Source organism: Bolinopsis microptera, chromosome 9 (assembly GCF_026151205.1).
Source record: "Bolinopsis microptera isolate Bmic1 chromosome 9, MBARI_Bmic_1.0, whole genome shotgun sequence".
NCBI classification, from domain to species: domain Eukaryota; kingdom Metazoa; phylum Ctenophora; class Tentaculata; order Lobata; family Bolinopsidae; genus Bolinopsis; species Bolinopsis microptera.
The window spans coordinates 10,025,302-10,040,453 of NC_087080.1; the positions used below are offsets into that span (position 1 = coordinate 10,025,302).

At 41.1% G+C, this 15,152-nt stretch overlaps 3 protein-coding genes and 1 long non-coding RNA gene across 4 annotated transcripts in view; 3 read left to right on the top strand and 1 right to left on the bottom strand.

The window, feature by feature from the left end:
• LOC134820871 (uncharacterized) overlaps nt 1-15,152 on the top strand; it is a 1,079,557-nt gene that overhangs the window by 868,084 nt on the left and 196,321 nt on the right. The gene's annotated exons all lie outside the window — the stretch shown is intronic.
• Nucleotides 1-15,152, bottom strand: part of LOC134820887 (uncharacterized) — a 507,687-nt gene that overhangs the window by 466,738 nt on the left and 25,797 nt on the right. The window lies entirely within an intron of this gene.
• The window catches only part of LOC134820870 (uncharacterized), a 39,570-nt gene that overhangs the window by 7,402 nt on the left and 17,016 nt on the right, over nt 1-15,152 (top strand). The window contains exons 4-5 of the mRNA XM_063831517.1: nt 8,100-8,283; nt 8,915-9,031. Coding sequence (XP_063687587.1) covers nt 8,100-8,283; nt 8,915-9,031 — 301 coding nt within the window. The remainder of the gene's footprint in view (nt 1-8,099; nt 8,284-8,914; nt 9,032-15,152) is intronic.
• The window catches only part of LOC134820873 (E3 ubiquitin-protein ligase AMFR-like), an 80,541-nt gene that overhangs the window by 2,712 nt on the left and 62,677 nt on the right, over nt 1-15,152 (top strand). The window lies entirely within an intron of this gene.

The following is a 15,152-nucleotide window of genomic DNA, read 5'->3' on the forward strand; positions in this document are numbered from 1 at the left end:
TCCTCAGTCCCTGTGTTCGGCGACATGCTGGATACCCTGAAATCAACCCGCTAACTGTTGTAACTACGACTGCTTTACACCACGGGCAGTTTCCGTTACCTGGCAATGTAATCACGAAGTTGTGCCTAGGCCGGAAGTTTGCCGGAAGTCGGGACCAGCTCACGGCCCTAGTGGGCTAAAGGTCCGCAGAACCGCTAATTGTTTCCATTACTGACCTCCAGTCCCTCGCGGGGACCGGTTGAAGTTTTGAAACTATAATTACATGTCGTTATAGGATTGGTGAAGTGAATGAGAGGAGTGTTGATAGTTGTGCACCAGTCCTCTAGTAACATTATTTATAGTTTGTCGGTTCTCATCAAATACTATTAAATCTTCCTGTTGGCGTGCAGTCAACTATTTTCTCTGTATTTCAGTCCCTTTAATATATTAATAAGCCTTTTATCAGAATCATTGCAAACCCTTTGGACTTCTATGTAAACACAGCAAACATGGCATTAAATCAATTTACGGATTAAGGATTCTTTGCAAGTGAGCTAATGGACACGAAGATAAGTTAGTGAGGGGAAAACCGATACGGTTAGAGGGGCAGAGTGCCGACCCGGCGCTCCTCAGCTAATACATATCTCCCACTCATTGGTCGTGCTGGTCACATATCGGTCACATGATGGGTCACATGACCGTCCTTGTGACCTTGTTGGGGGTGTCACTGTGTCCTGTTGACACACAAGGTGATTGACACTGGGTCACCTCTCACTAAATTATCAACCTCTCACTCTCAGTCAATTCATTAGCCTATCCCAGGCAGGGCATGGCTATGTAGTTGGAACTGACCTGGTAATCTATTTTACGATTTACAGATCCTACTAAACTCCAATTACAATTAGTGAGCAGCTCACTGGAGCCCCTTAAAAATCTCATTAGTGCACCTCCAAGTTCGGAGCGGCTCATTAAGAACGGGGCGGTTCGATTGTTAAATGTTAATGAGGTGGTATCTTCCCGGCCTCGTCTTGAGGAGCCAGAGTTGCAGCCAGGGTTGCGATCAGTGGGCCGGATTCGTGGCCAGGATTCGTGCAAGTGACCAGGGCGCGAGAACCGAGTATAGTCAAACAGGAGCCCATTCCAGTGGCTTGTTTGTTGGAATAGATTATAGATCCTGAGTCCCTTTCCAATTTTCTCAAACATTTATGAAAAGGGTAGTTGGGATATAACATACCGGATACAACATACTCAGTTAGTTGGGCTACTTATGTAAAACCATCATTAGTAATCCTAAGATAATCTAAATTATCCGTAACTGAATTACATTGTGTTTAGCCCGCAAATTGCTGAGAAAATTCCCGGTACGTTAGCCGTAACAAGTGACTCAAATCCTCAAAGACTAGACCAAGTTTAAACTTTCAAAAATAAGTTTCAATTATGTCATCAACCCCCTGGATCCGCCCTTATCCGTCTTTAGTTGCCACACAATATATCTCTTTGAAGTGATTCAACGGACACTGCTGTTTACAACAGCGTGTGACCGGACTTTGGGAATCTGAATCTCTGACAAACAATAAGCTTGCTCAAAAGCAGCTCAGCTCTCCTTCAGAGAGAGAGAATCTTGTCAAAGGACTCCTGCCGACACATTCTTGTTGTTCTGAACTAAATTATCCGGACCAAAACGTGTCTTGTCGACTCCTGCTGACTCTAAGTATATATTATATTTATTAACTCAATTAAAATGACGAAGCTGCGGATGTAGCTGTGCAGTGCTTGGTACCTCTACCGAGTCGTCACACTCCCTCCCTCCCTCTATCCTCCCTCTCGCTTGTGGTATCCGCAACTAATTGGAGTCTTGACCCTGTGTCACGAACTCGCTGACTCGAGTGGTGCCGGGAGGTGGGAACCACGTTTTGCAGGACATTGCGCTCCACCTGACCGAGCAAGTAAGAGTCGTGCCGTGCTTAACTCCGGGCCGGCTTTATCAGAGTTTCACAGCCAGTATCCTCCAACTGGGTTTAAATGTATTTTGTATCAGCGTGCGCGTGGACGTCAAATGCATTATCATAATTAATGTTATGCATATTGCGGATAAATTATGCTTACATATGCTATTATTATATATGTTAAGTGCAATTATCAAGGAGCTCGCTTTCTCAACATGTCAAGGTTGGATATATGATCCTCTTGACTCCACGTTCAAGCAATAGCGGTCTTGAATAAAACAGGATCCCAGAACCCTGTACGCTGTATATATTCATTTGAAGGGCCCAGAATAATGAGTTAAATGTTTTAATTACCGATCCCAGTGCCCAAATTCGTGTCATTATATAATATATACTGGCCCCTTCGTGAATTTTAACATCCTTAATTTTCATAATACAAATTCCCATAGATCACAATTTAATGCGCAAGAAAGGTCCCTACCTGCAACACACACAGGGCTAATAAAAGCTCGGAATAATTGTAATGTAGAGGAGGAATACCTGAGATTGGTCAATAAGGAGGAGGAGGAGGAGGAGGCCCCACATTATGACCCTCAATATATACTGATAATTATAAATTGTGGAGAGTGTCATACAGTGCAACAAGTCCTCTCCTGATGAGATGTTGCACAGCAGAGCTCGTTACATTGTACCGTCTGTGAGGCAGATGTCCATTGTGTCTGCCAGCTCTGTCACTAAATTTAAATCACCGGCAACTCAAGGATTGCGTGTGTGTGTGTGTGTGTGTTTGCGAGTGCGTGTGTGTGTGTGTGTGTGAGATGTAATGTTGCTGCCTGGGTTTTGAACATCACTCTCAAAAACTTCTCCGGATTTGACACTGCTGGCATCATGTTCACATAACACTCGTTTTTACACGCACTTCTACACTCGGTGTAGATTTACCCTGCACTCACTCTTGAAGTAAAGTGAACGGGGTAGGGCAGGGATTAGCAAACGAGACAAGGCTGGCCCAGCAGGAATTATTATTGTGGTTTGCAGGTCTAATATCCAGTGTATATGTTGTGTACGTGCCTCCAAGATCCTGTCAAAGTCTCGGGATATACCCAGGGTACAGAACGTGTTTCATGACGTTTACACGACGTGTTTCATAATCATAATGATCCAAGGTATGTTGTTTAACATTCCATTTTTAGATAAATGTTTAAGTGGTCTCCTGTCTCTCCTCTGTATCTGATAGTACAGGATGTACGTAGTTCATGTTACTTAATCTTGACAAATTTCATCCCTACCCCAAACGTATATATAATATCTAGGGGTGTTAAGGGGTTCTCGTGACATAAGAAATCCCTGGTATTTGGTATCTTGTTAAATGTGTAAGTCCTCAAAATACTGTAAGTAGATATAGAGATGATCGTGTTGGCGGTATCCAGATCTAGTCCCTGATTGAAGAACCTCTTTCCAAGTAATTTCATAGTTAGACAGAGAGGTAGTTAAAATGACGTCACGTCCCATAATTCTACCCTCCAAATCACCGAGCTGTCTCCCTCACGTTGCTTCTAAGCAATTGCAGTCCAAACACCATGAAATTCTAAATCTAATATCATCAGACATTTTATTGCATTTCCAGCGTACTTCATGACACATCTCGAGGATCTCCAAATTTACATAAGAATTCCAGCTGCGATTGGTCAGAAGTTGATCACGTGACACCAGTTTATATCTCCCATTGGTCAGAACCTGCCCACGTGCTCCCATGCAAGTTCTCCGATTGGATCACTGCCAGGCACGTGCAGAGCGATCCTGCTTGTGTTTGTGTGTGTGCTAAGTCGGGCCGAGTGCCCCCTCCTCATTGGCTGTGAAATTGATATATTTAACACGACGAGAGTTACTTTGCGGTTCACGATCTTTCTCTCTCTGTTCGGCAAAGTGCATGCTAAAAGACAAAGCGTGTGACCTCAGTTCAAAGGAGCTAGAGGTGTTTTCCGGACCCTCTTTTAAAGAATTCGTGACTTTTAAAGTCTTCTTTAATTACACGAGCTAGTGGGACTAGCGGTGGCTTGTACTTACCCCTGATGTAATTGTTATTTTAAAACTAGCTCTCCTCGAAATTTAGGATGCTATTAAAAGAGTTAAAATACTTTCTTGTGTCCACTGATTCTTAAGAAGCCGTCATAAATATTTAATCTAAATAGAATACCGCTTTTACCTATTAACTCTCAAAGGCTTCGCCCGCCAAGCGAATCTGCATACTTTCTGTTAACTTACTCCTAATTCACCCTGTGTAAACATGGGTATCAGCCCTGAAGGATGGAATGTAAAAATTCAATCTCCCACTTTGCCCCTGCGATTGGGCAGTCTGAGACTAAGCAGACCGGACTTCATTTTTGTCTGAAGCTCTCAAGTGAGGTGTCTCTCCCCTGATCTATTTCCTCTGGCTGCCCCTTATCGTACCCTTATTACCGGGCCCGGATCCGCATCAAAACTGCTATTATTGATTTTAAAAACATGGCACTAATTCTTGTTACCGCAAAAATTATTTTTTCCGTGTTGATTGTAATTCTATGAAAGGCTCAAGCTTGACTGGTATGAAGGGGTGTAAAGTGATTGTTTGTTGACCAACAAGCAGATATAAAGAGAGAGGAGAGAGAGCGGCCGGACTTTCTATTAGACCTTGTCCGGTTCCAGGTACCAGTACATTACCAAAATATCATGAGCAAAGGTCCCGGAAACAAGCTTAAAATGACGGTGATAATGAAGGTGTATCTAGTGTAGGCTCTTAACTAAATTCCTTATCGGTGACAAATAAGGTGGATATTGAGATTTCAGCTGAACATGCATTACTTACTAAATACCCACGTCATTAGCTACGAAATGAGATTCAAGATGCGAACTTAAGTACAAGTTTTTCAGGGTGTGTAGCTACGTCACAAACTTTAAAAACATTGCCCAACTGAAGAGAGTTTGTACCATGAGATCCTAATCTGCAACACCACTCCAGCCGCTCTAACTCAGACAAATCTGTCAATGATAAGACACACATAATTTGTAATCAATTGTAGCATTGTCTCCCCCATAATAGCAAATATGTGCGCCCCTGTGCTGCTGCCTCTTGGTCATTATGAGCTGGTTTTGACCCCATTCTACAAGGCTCTCCATGTCGCCAATTTTCCATTGTAATTGAAAGTTTGGAGAATGCGTCATAACACGTTATGCCCAAATAAGGAGTGCCCTTATGCCCGTAAAGGATGTCACGTGACGAGCTGCTATGGTGCCGGTTTGTCAATGGAACAGATTAGCTACGCTATAAATTATTCTAATAATGTGGCCGCTTCACTGGGTTATGTTGCAACATGGTCACGGCGCCCATCTCCCTCACTAAGAGGTTATTGTAATGGAGATGTAGAGCTCTGCTATGCGAACATTCAGAAGGATCAAACCTGATGAGGATTGTAACGAACTATGCTCCTAGATGAGATATGTTGTATGTTGTAATAAAGAAAACAGTGTACAATACACTGTGTAACACCTCTAGCCCAGTGTATACTGGGAGATAGCTGCAGTGGAATGGACTGTATTTTTAGGGTTGCTGCTACCCACACACATTACAGGGACCCGGCCAGATAGAATGTACATGCCTGCGGTAAAGGGCAAGCTTGTAGCTTACCAAGTCCTGTTTAAAGTTGTAATGTTGCTATCATCGGGCTTGTTCGAGCTCAGTATTGGTGTCCCGGGTATGTGCACTTTGCATGCACGTGCAGTGTAGCTGGTATTTGCACTTTGCACGTGCGGTGTAGTTGGTATTTGCACTTTGCACGTGCGGTGTAGTTGGTATTTGCACTTTGCACGTGCAGTGTAGATGGTATGTGCACTTTGCACGTGCGGTGTAGTTGGTATTTGCACTTTGCACGTGCGGTGTAGTTGGTATTTGCACTTTGCACGTGCGGTGTAGATGGTGGTGATGACTGGTTTATGTATTGAGGTGGACTCTCAGTTGAATTATAATGTAGTGAATTTTTGTAGAGTATTTTTGCAAGGAATGTTTTTTCGGAAATATTTCATTCTAACGATAATTTATCGAAAACGGAAAGAAGTTAAGAAGGCAATATGTTAGTACATATAACATATTATTATCTTTTTATAGATGCTTGGAGCATCGTTTTCAGTCGACATTGAGAAAATGTTTCATTTTCCGGTATATATTAAAATTGTGAAATGAATTGCTACAATCGCAATTTTGGCACGGAAAATATCTATCTCTTTATTTGACATGCTCGACATCTATCTACAGTAAAAATTTCTGGTTTTTGACATTACGAGAATGTCAAGAATTTCTAACGGCATTTTTGAAATGGACATTGATCATTGGACCTGAAAATCATCGAGAATTACAACGAGAATTGTTTGAATTTTCGACGTTTTCGCGAGCCGACATTTTTTCCATATTTTCCAACCTGCCATAATTTTTGAGATGACTCCTTCTGTTCTATGAGGACTCTTTATTAACGGTTTAACGCAAATCGTACAGCTTCCTCGTCTACAGCATGAGAGATATGTAAATCAATTACGAGGCAGAAGTCTTTTAAAGTGGTACGAACTGGCCTAAGTGTTAGGTTTAACCAAGCCTCTTAACGTATGATTCCCAATCCTGATTCCTGAATCCTAAATCAAACTTTCTCCATTCTACGCCTCAGGCTCGTTCAACGCTATAAATTATTTACAAGGCTCAATTGAAATATTGATAAGGCAGCATTGTATCATCACAGCAAACCATTCCACCGCCTAATGAGGAGAGAAAAGTGAGGTAAATCAGAGATCTAAGTTAACACACTAGATATCACTGCTCATTCCTCAAAGTTCACTGTGTGAGGGCGGTCCCCAAGTTGAGAGATCTGTTAGCCTTGGTCTCTCTACTCTTCGCGTGGTGTTTTCCCAATGATCGTGCTCCTTGAACTCATTAATATTTATATATATCATGGACGAAGAGAGGTGCGAAGTTTGAGCTATCTATTTAGCATATTGTCCTCTGACATTGTTCACATCTCACCACAATAAAGTGGTTGACATTATTATTGTTATGACTCATTATCTCCATGTTTATCAATTGGCAATTTTATTGTTATACCTGATTAAATCCCCGCGCCATGTAACACACTGTCCCCATTTCCAAATCAGAACTATGCCGGAAGGAAATTCCCTGCCATTCACCAATCTCCATACATTCCGTCCCTATTTCCATATTTTTCCCAGAACAATTGAGGAAGGAAATTTCCTGCCATTGAGTGTTGACAGGAACCATACTTGGTTTGAGTGCGGAGTGAGTGACTTACTGGCCCGTACTTGCTGTGGTGGCCGGGCCCAGGGGGGCTGATCACATGAAACTGAGCGCAATTAAACCTCGGAACGCGGGAGAGGGAGGGAGGGAGATGCCGGGATGGGGGAGAGAGAATCCTGCCAACTGCGGGAAACGTTTAACACATCATGTTAAGGTCTCACATATATTCCCGTTAAGTGTCTGATAACGGGATACAAGTTGGAAGGAGACCCACTGTTCAGGTCTCGTCCACTTCACGTCTCCTTCTCCCCATATCGGAACATTGCACTGGAGAGAGGGAGTGTGTGTCAACAGGGGGTGTTGAGGGACATATGCGGTTTATTATCAGTAACGTTGGTGCCCTCTCTGACTCTCTCTCTCTCTTCAAATTTATCGAAATTAGCATTTGATTATTAATATATTCAGAAAGTTACGAAATACCGATATTCGTCCGAGCCGTGCCCACTCGGTGAGCTGTGGATGTGGTGCGATATGAGCTGGGTTGTGGTTACTGGTGAGGTTTGAAAATACCGCGAAATGAGCCGGGGAGAGCTTGTCATATTCTCGTAGGCTGGTGCGAGATTTTGTACCACGACACAATATATATATCCGATATCACATCTTTGTAGAGCAACGCAATGTCGTGTCTTGACTCTTGGTATATATAATTATTGCTACTTGATCATGTCCCGAGCTTGTCCAATCGGCACCCTCAATTTCGCAATCCAATGATCTACCGTTATTGGAGGAATTTATATGATTTAGATTATCATTAAAGTGTCATCTCAATATTAAAAGAAATGATCATGGCATACCGAAACTGCTTTCACAGTAATTTTAACTTTATTTAAAAACTATTTCAGAGCTCGCACCCTTTAATAATAGACCCGACCTCTATCCTTGTTAAAACCCAAGTGGAGCTCATATCCATTCTGCCGAAAGACAGCGAATCAGTGATCAGGACGATAGAGTCGCTGTTTGATCAGAGAGTGACGAGTTTTAGTGGTTTTCACGAGGGTTCCCGGATCGTATGGTCCGTTGGACCAGGTACTGTTCAAACTTTATTTCAACTTTATTATATTAAGTTATTAAATTAAAGAGTTAATGTCTGATTTATTATCTTCCGGTTAATGTTATTTAGGGGTTTAAATTTCCATGGAATAGATGAATGGATCATACATTTGTCGGACATGATCGATAGATTCGGATCTCTATTAAAGAACGTCAATTATCATTTATCTACCTCATGTCATGATTATTTATAAATCACAATTAAATATTTGATGTAAGGAATATATTCCGATGTGTAATCGGATTTAATGGTCATGTCACAACAAACCCTTGTAGATATACTTTCCCGGAAATAATGTAGGAATTCTTGTGAGAAACTTTACCCGCAAAAACCGCAAAAATCAGTTAATTCGAATGGCCCCTTCTCAATATCGCAAAAACCCACAATGTTTGACACTGTATCTTCCTAAAAACCCACAATGTTTGACTCTGCATCTCCCTAATTAAACAAAATGTTTCACTTTATATTTCCCCAGAAAACCCACTATCCAGTCTAACTTGGTATCTCCGGAGTTTCTGGCTCTGTGCCAACCACCCCCTCCTCCCATAATGTCTGCATCTTCCCACCCCGTATCCCCACAATGTCTAACTCTGTAATCTCCCCCAGGAAAGCCGGGTGACGACAGTCCGTGCACGATTATGCCACTGTCTCTAACTCAGCGTATCCAGATATTTAAAGAGATACCAGTACCTACCAGTGGTTGTACCGTCCCTCCTGGACTCGGTAAGATATTAAAGTAATATACCTTGTATACACAGGTTCTAGAAACTTTCTATATTGTATAGTAATATACCTTGTATACACAGGTTCTAGAAACCTTGTATATTGTAAAGTAATATACCTTGTATACACAGGTTCTAGAAACCTTGTATATTGTATAGTAATATACCTTGTATACAGATTACACAGGTTCTAGAAACCTTCTATATTGTAAAGTAATATACCTTGTATACACAGGTTCTAGAAACCTTCTATATTGTATAATGGTTCAATTCTAGACGTGCTATTTAGACAACCTGGTCTACCTCTACTATCATCGTGTATTAACGTATTTCTATAGGAATATTAATCTACTTGGTGTTATCATTACACTAATTACTATTGTTCACTTAAATATGTAAATTGCACGTACACCCTGATTTCTGTATACTGCTGGTCTCTATTTTTAGTTTTATCCCCCGAGAGAGATTCCGACACAACTCATGACAGTTATCAGCTTATAATCCGGAAATATGTCTCTTCTCATCGACCTCTCTCTCTCTCTCTCTCTCTCTCTCTCTCTTTCTCTCTCTTTCTCTCTCTCTCTCTCTCTCTCTCTCTCTCTCTCTCTCTCTCTCTCTCTCTCTCTCTCTCTCTCTCTCTCTCTCTCTCTCTCTCTCTCTCTCTCTCTCTCTTTCTCTCTCCTACAGTCTGACTATGTTCTAGACAACTATCATATGATACATATCACTTTGTCTTGTGCACATATTATCCCGTCTGGGGGATCTCCTCCAATACTATAATACTATACTAAAACATTACAACATAATGTACAAATGGGAGATTTAAACCAGGTCTGTTATACACAATGTATTATATACCAGAGCAGGATACATGTATACAGTACACGAGTGGAGTGTAAGCTGTAATATATGTAGGGCTTGTTGTTGTAGTTCACTAGTTCATCTTACGCTAAGAGGGGGGGGGGGGAGTTCGCTGCCTGTATTTTCTACACTTCCCAAGTACGCTAAGTGCTTCACAGTAAGACGTCCTATCGAAACCTCGAACGGGTTTACACTTAGCTTGTCTAATTCTAGCTCACTTGACGAAAGCTAAATTCTTCAATAATTATATTTTATATGTACAAGATGGGATATTATATATTTATTTATATAAATATATATGAATATATATTTAATATAAATAAATGTATCGTGTCAGAGAACGTTCAAACCCTGAAACATATTGAGCACTGATATAAATTACCAGGGGTGTACTTATAGTTAGAGGCTACAGCCAATCAGAGGCCAGCTAAAATAACACGTGTTAGAGGCCACAGCCAATCAGTGAGCAGGAAGGGTAACACTACTGGAACAGTAGTTACAAATTGAGCAGAGCTTGTGACGACGGTCGGAGTTAGGCACTTTTAATGTTAAAACTATGGAATAATGATGTTTGGCAGTGTTTTTGGGATAATGACCCTGCCGACTGTCGCTATCTTTCCAGTGTACTTGTGACTTGAAATTATAAGATAATTTCCGCACAATAGATCGATCGGTTCCATCAAACAATACATCCAGAATCTTTCAAGCGGCAAGAAGGACACCAAGCGGTCGCAAAATATTCTAATTCCCTATTTGCAGGATACTTTCGGCCTGGTTGTACACTATGTTGGCAATATGATGTGTAGGGGATGTCATGTTAAAGAGAGTGCGCCCATGCGTGTGTCCGTGTGTTTATTTGTTCGTTTGTCGGTTTCCTTCGATAAAAAACATGCACTAACCAGTAATTACAGCCTTCATCTTCCGGTCATTGAATGACCAAAACGGGGAAAATCTTTTTGACTTGTCCACTAATTTTACCCAACTTAACCTCGACACAAGTAATTGTAAGAGTTACAGGTTTAGTAAATTAGGTATGCAGTAGTCGGCATATCAAACCCGTACTGCTCACTTACCATCGGTAACGTTAATAACCTCCTACCCTCTAACCTAAACGCTCCAGTAATGACTGCCAGTGAAGTGCCATCTGTTACAGTCCGGCAGGTTCGAGTCAACTTTCCAATTAGAGGTCTGCAACTACAGCCGAACTAATGGATATCCCGTCTAACAATGAAGAAAGCTCTTCAAATAAACCAGCTCTAGCAGGTTAAGTTCAAGTTGGGTTCCGTGCTGGTGGTAAAGTTCCCAGCATTCCTGGCAGTAAATTATAATTGCACCAGTCAGATAGTTTCCAGTCAGATGAACGGTAGCTATCTCTGGAAAATGTCTCTAGAGTTTGGGAGTTTGTGAACAGCTGTAACATGAGGACACAGAATATTATACTCTTTATCTTAAGTTTCTCCGCTGCCAACTAAACTTTTATTGTTACCATCTCAAATGTAGTGCCGATGGTAACAACAAAGGATGTTGCTACCATCATCATCAAAGAACAACACAAAGACGAATAACGAGTACCAGATAACTTTGATGTCGTTCAGCCTTGGACCAGATTATTTCACGTCTCTGTTTCCTGACGGGACAACAATAATGTAGTGCCTCATGAAGTGTTGTTCACAGTGTTTTTCACATCTCATCTTCTTTCCTTCTTTTGTTTCAATGCTCAGCTGGTCTCCTCCTCACGAGCTGTCCGTAATGCAACTGTTACAATATTACTATTGTCGCTACATAACTTACTGACCGCCACATAACTTACTTACTGTTACTGCTACATAATTACAGCTCAGTTTCAGTGTTTTGTTCTCATGTTTAGGCATAAGTTCAGCTCGGTATTGGGAGGGACGAACAAACGAACAGAATATGTGAATTGGGATCATTGGTTGAGTTGTTCTGAATGGACTAGAGTTAAACTGTAGCGGTGAATGTGAGCTACGTGAGCCATGTTTTCTCGGACACGTGCCAACCATGGCAAACAACCAGCTTCCAACAGCGACAAATCAAATCACTGGAACACAGTCACGTGTCAAGATAAATAATCCCATGTTGACACCACCAATACACCTCTTTTATCCACATTTCCCACACCAAACTCCCTCATCTGTAAGTCAGATTCAAATGCAGGAGATCTGGGCGTTGTTTGAAAATGGAAACATTTAAACCTTTAAACCGTGTACTGTTAGGAGATCTGGAAGCATTGAAAGGAGAGGTTATTGTTTCAGTTCAACTTCTGAATATCTAGTGTTAATCGACATTTCAGCTTCTGAATATCTAGTGTTAATAGATTTACTCAACCACACTGTCTCTGAAAACGAATGACTGCATTCTGAATGACTCCAATACGTCAAACATGACTGCTATGATATTTTCAAGAATATCCAGTATCTAACAACGGAACGATCGGAACGGGTCAGTAAAATGTTTCTTCATGTCAGTTCATACTAGAACCGCTCATTGCTCGTACTAGTACTGTCCACTTATATAATATTATCCACTTATATGATATCTAGTATCTACTTATATGATATCTACTTATAATATGATATGTTCTCTTATAAGATATCCACTTAAACATAAGTACTCAGAACTGTGCCTCCAGCGAGTAGTATATCTACCGGCTAAAGCTGGGGTGGCATGTCAACTGCACTGCTAGAAGAATAACTGGTCATGGTGAGTGGTGGGCCGGGTATAGGACAAAAGGGCGTTACTTTTCTAAAATAACTGGTTGATGGTTTGAAATTAAGTGAACACACCTCAGTGAAATTCGTCTGCCCAAAAGTAAATACCCGTCTTGGTACGCACAAATCCTGATCTAAACCTGGGTAACTGTAGCGTCAGCGACTGCGATATTCTGAAGACCAAGTTTGTCACATGTGCATGGGCAGTGTTTGATTGGTATAAGCACGTTACCAAACCACAAAATCTGCTGCTGAGATATTTAAGGAAAATCGCTCAATTTTTGGTTCGTTTAATTCTGGTTGATTATTTGTGACATCACTATTTTTGTTTCAAACTTACTCGTGAGTAGATCCAATACTTCGAACTAAGCTTTATCTCAACCTGACTGTTGAGGACATCAAAAAACCCGTTTGTTCATGTCAAAGTGATTCATGCGATTCGCCCTCTTCGCCCTTTAGGAAAGTACCGCCCCGTGTCCTCCTCCCTCGTGTCCTCCTCCCTCGTGCCCGGTTCCCTAACTGGTGCCTCTTATATTACAATAGGACTGCTCTACAAATGCACCACAATTACTGCACCACAATTACTGCACCACAATTACTGCACCACAATTACTGCACCACAATTACTACACCTCTACAGGATTGACTTGTGGACAATTCTAGAGCCTGATCATCATAACATAGCTTGTCGCTATACTGACACACACACACACACACACCCACCCACACCCACACACATTCTCTCTGTCATTGACGGTGTAAACTACAACATCTCACCACATCTTGTACTGAAGATAACAATGCATGTAATGTACATCAGATTCTCTGCCGCAGTGTGTTATTTCCGTGATTCAATAACTTTCGTGGTGTTAAGGAGAAGTAGCTCTAACAAAGTTGCTCCTTTATTAACATTATTGTGATGATATTGTGATGTCGATGATACGCTGTAATCAACATGGAATAGCTGTGAGGTCGGATCAACAAAAGGGTCTGAGTACACACTTAACCCCCTTTTGTGGGGTAAGGTTCATCTGATGCAATTGGTATTGGGAAACTGGGCAGTTAGGTGAGAATGTTGTAGAGGAAACTAACGGGTTGACTGGGCATCTGTCCAACTATTTGAGACAAGAGAAACGCTATCTTAGGATACGAGGAGGATTAGGATCCCTCGGACTACATTAATTCCTTCTGTAACGTCCTCGAGAATCCGATTGCTGTCGGTAGCTACATGGGTTGATCGAAGAAAGGTAATATTCATCACAATCCGTTATTATCTTAGTACACTGTATTATCTGCCTCCAGGCCCCTCTCTGATAAAATAAAATAGTTTTTAGTTAGGTTGTGTTGATAATGTTGATATTATTTTGTATAGAGGGTTACTGTTGTAGTGTGTATGAAGCTGGGGGTGCATTATATCAAGTGTGTAAATTGAAATTAATTTATTCATAAATCACATGACACGTGGAGACGACTAGTTAAGATAATGTTAAATGACAAAAGTGAACCTAATGACTTGTTACACACGCTAAGCTTGAGGGGCCGACGCAAGGAGGTGGAGAATTAGGAGACAATCAAGAGAATGTTACAACAATTGGTGGTTTATTTAGGAAGAGGGGCTCTGTTTTGTTACATATTCTACATGGTCCAATGAGTAGTCACTCGTGTGTATCCGATGAGGCGAGTTGTTTCATTGATGACGGGGTGTTAGGAGGTGTTAGGAGGTGTTAGGAGTCGCAGTGCATTATTACCCTCTCCCATGCCATGGCGACACTTTTACCGAATATAATAAGATGTGTATAATATAAATCAATAAATATTAACTCGGCAAGACGAGAGTATGTCATAAATATATGATTATAATTATATAAATATCTTATAAATGAATAAATAAGTATGACGTTCCCTCCCGCTGACCTTCTTGCCTTTTAAGTTGAATATTTAGGGGTGAGTTGACGTACCCGCTAGAGCGAGTTGGCGCTGATCACTGCTGACAAATAATAAATTTGTTGATAGTAATCGAAAATCATGTTCCTTGCAACAGATTCACGTCCGGATTCTCAATATCTATATATATTTGTTACACATTCACACTTACAATTTACATAAGTTCAACTTCTAACAAGGTTGTACTTTATAAGTTAGAACACATTTACACTGAAGTAAAGAGTTTCTAGCTCACAGGGTGATCCGGTGATCATCACTATTTATCCAGAAAATTAAGAAAGCCTAAGAAAGCTAAATTATCCCTGCCACTTTCGCCTGGATCGAGATGACGTGAGAAAATTGTCATTCATGCAATCGCACGGCAAAAGTTTCTGAAAATCTGTCACCACTCCACTATCGAGGACTGAACAATTTAGACTGCGAACATGCCGAGAACAAAAAACACTGTTTAATTACTCTTTGACTTTCTCCATTTTGGAGGTTTTAATAATAAAAAAAACCTAGCACAAATAGCCATGGCCTCCCCACTCCTGTGAGCACATGCCACTACGAGTGCCAGGAGTATGTCAAGATATGTCCAGATATCAT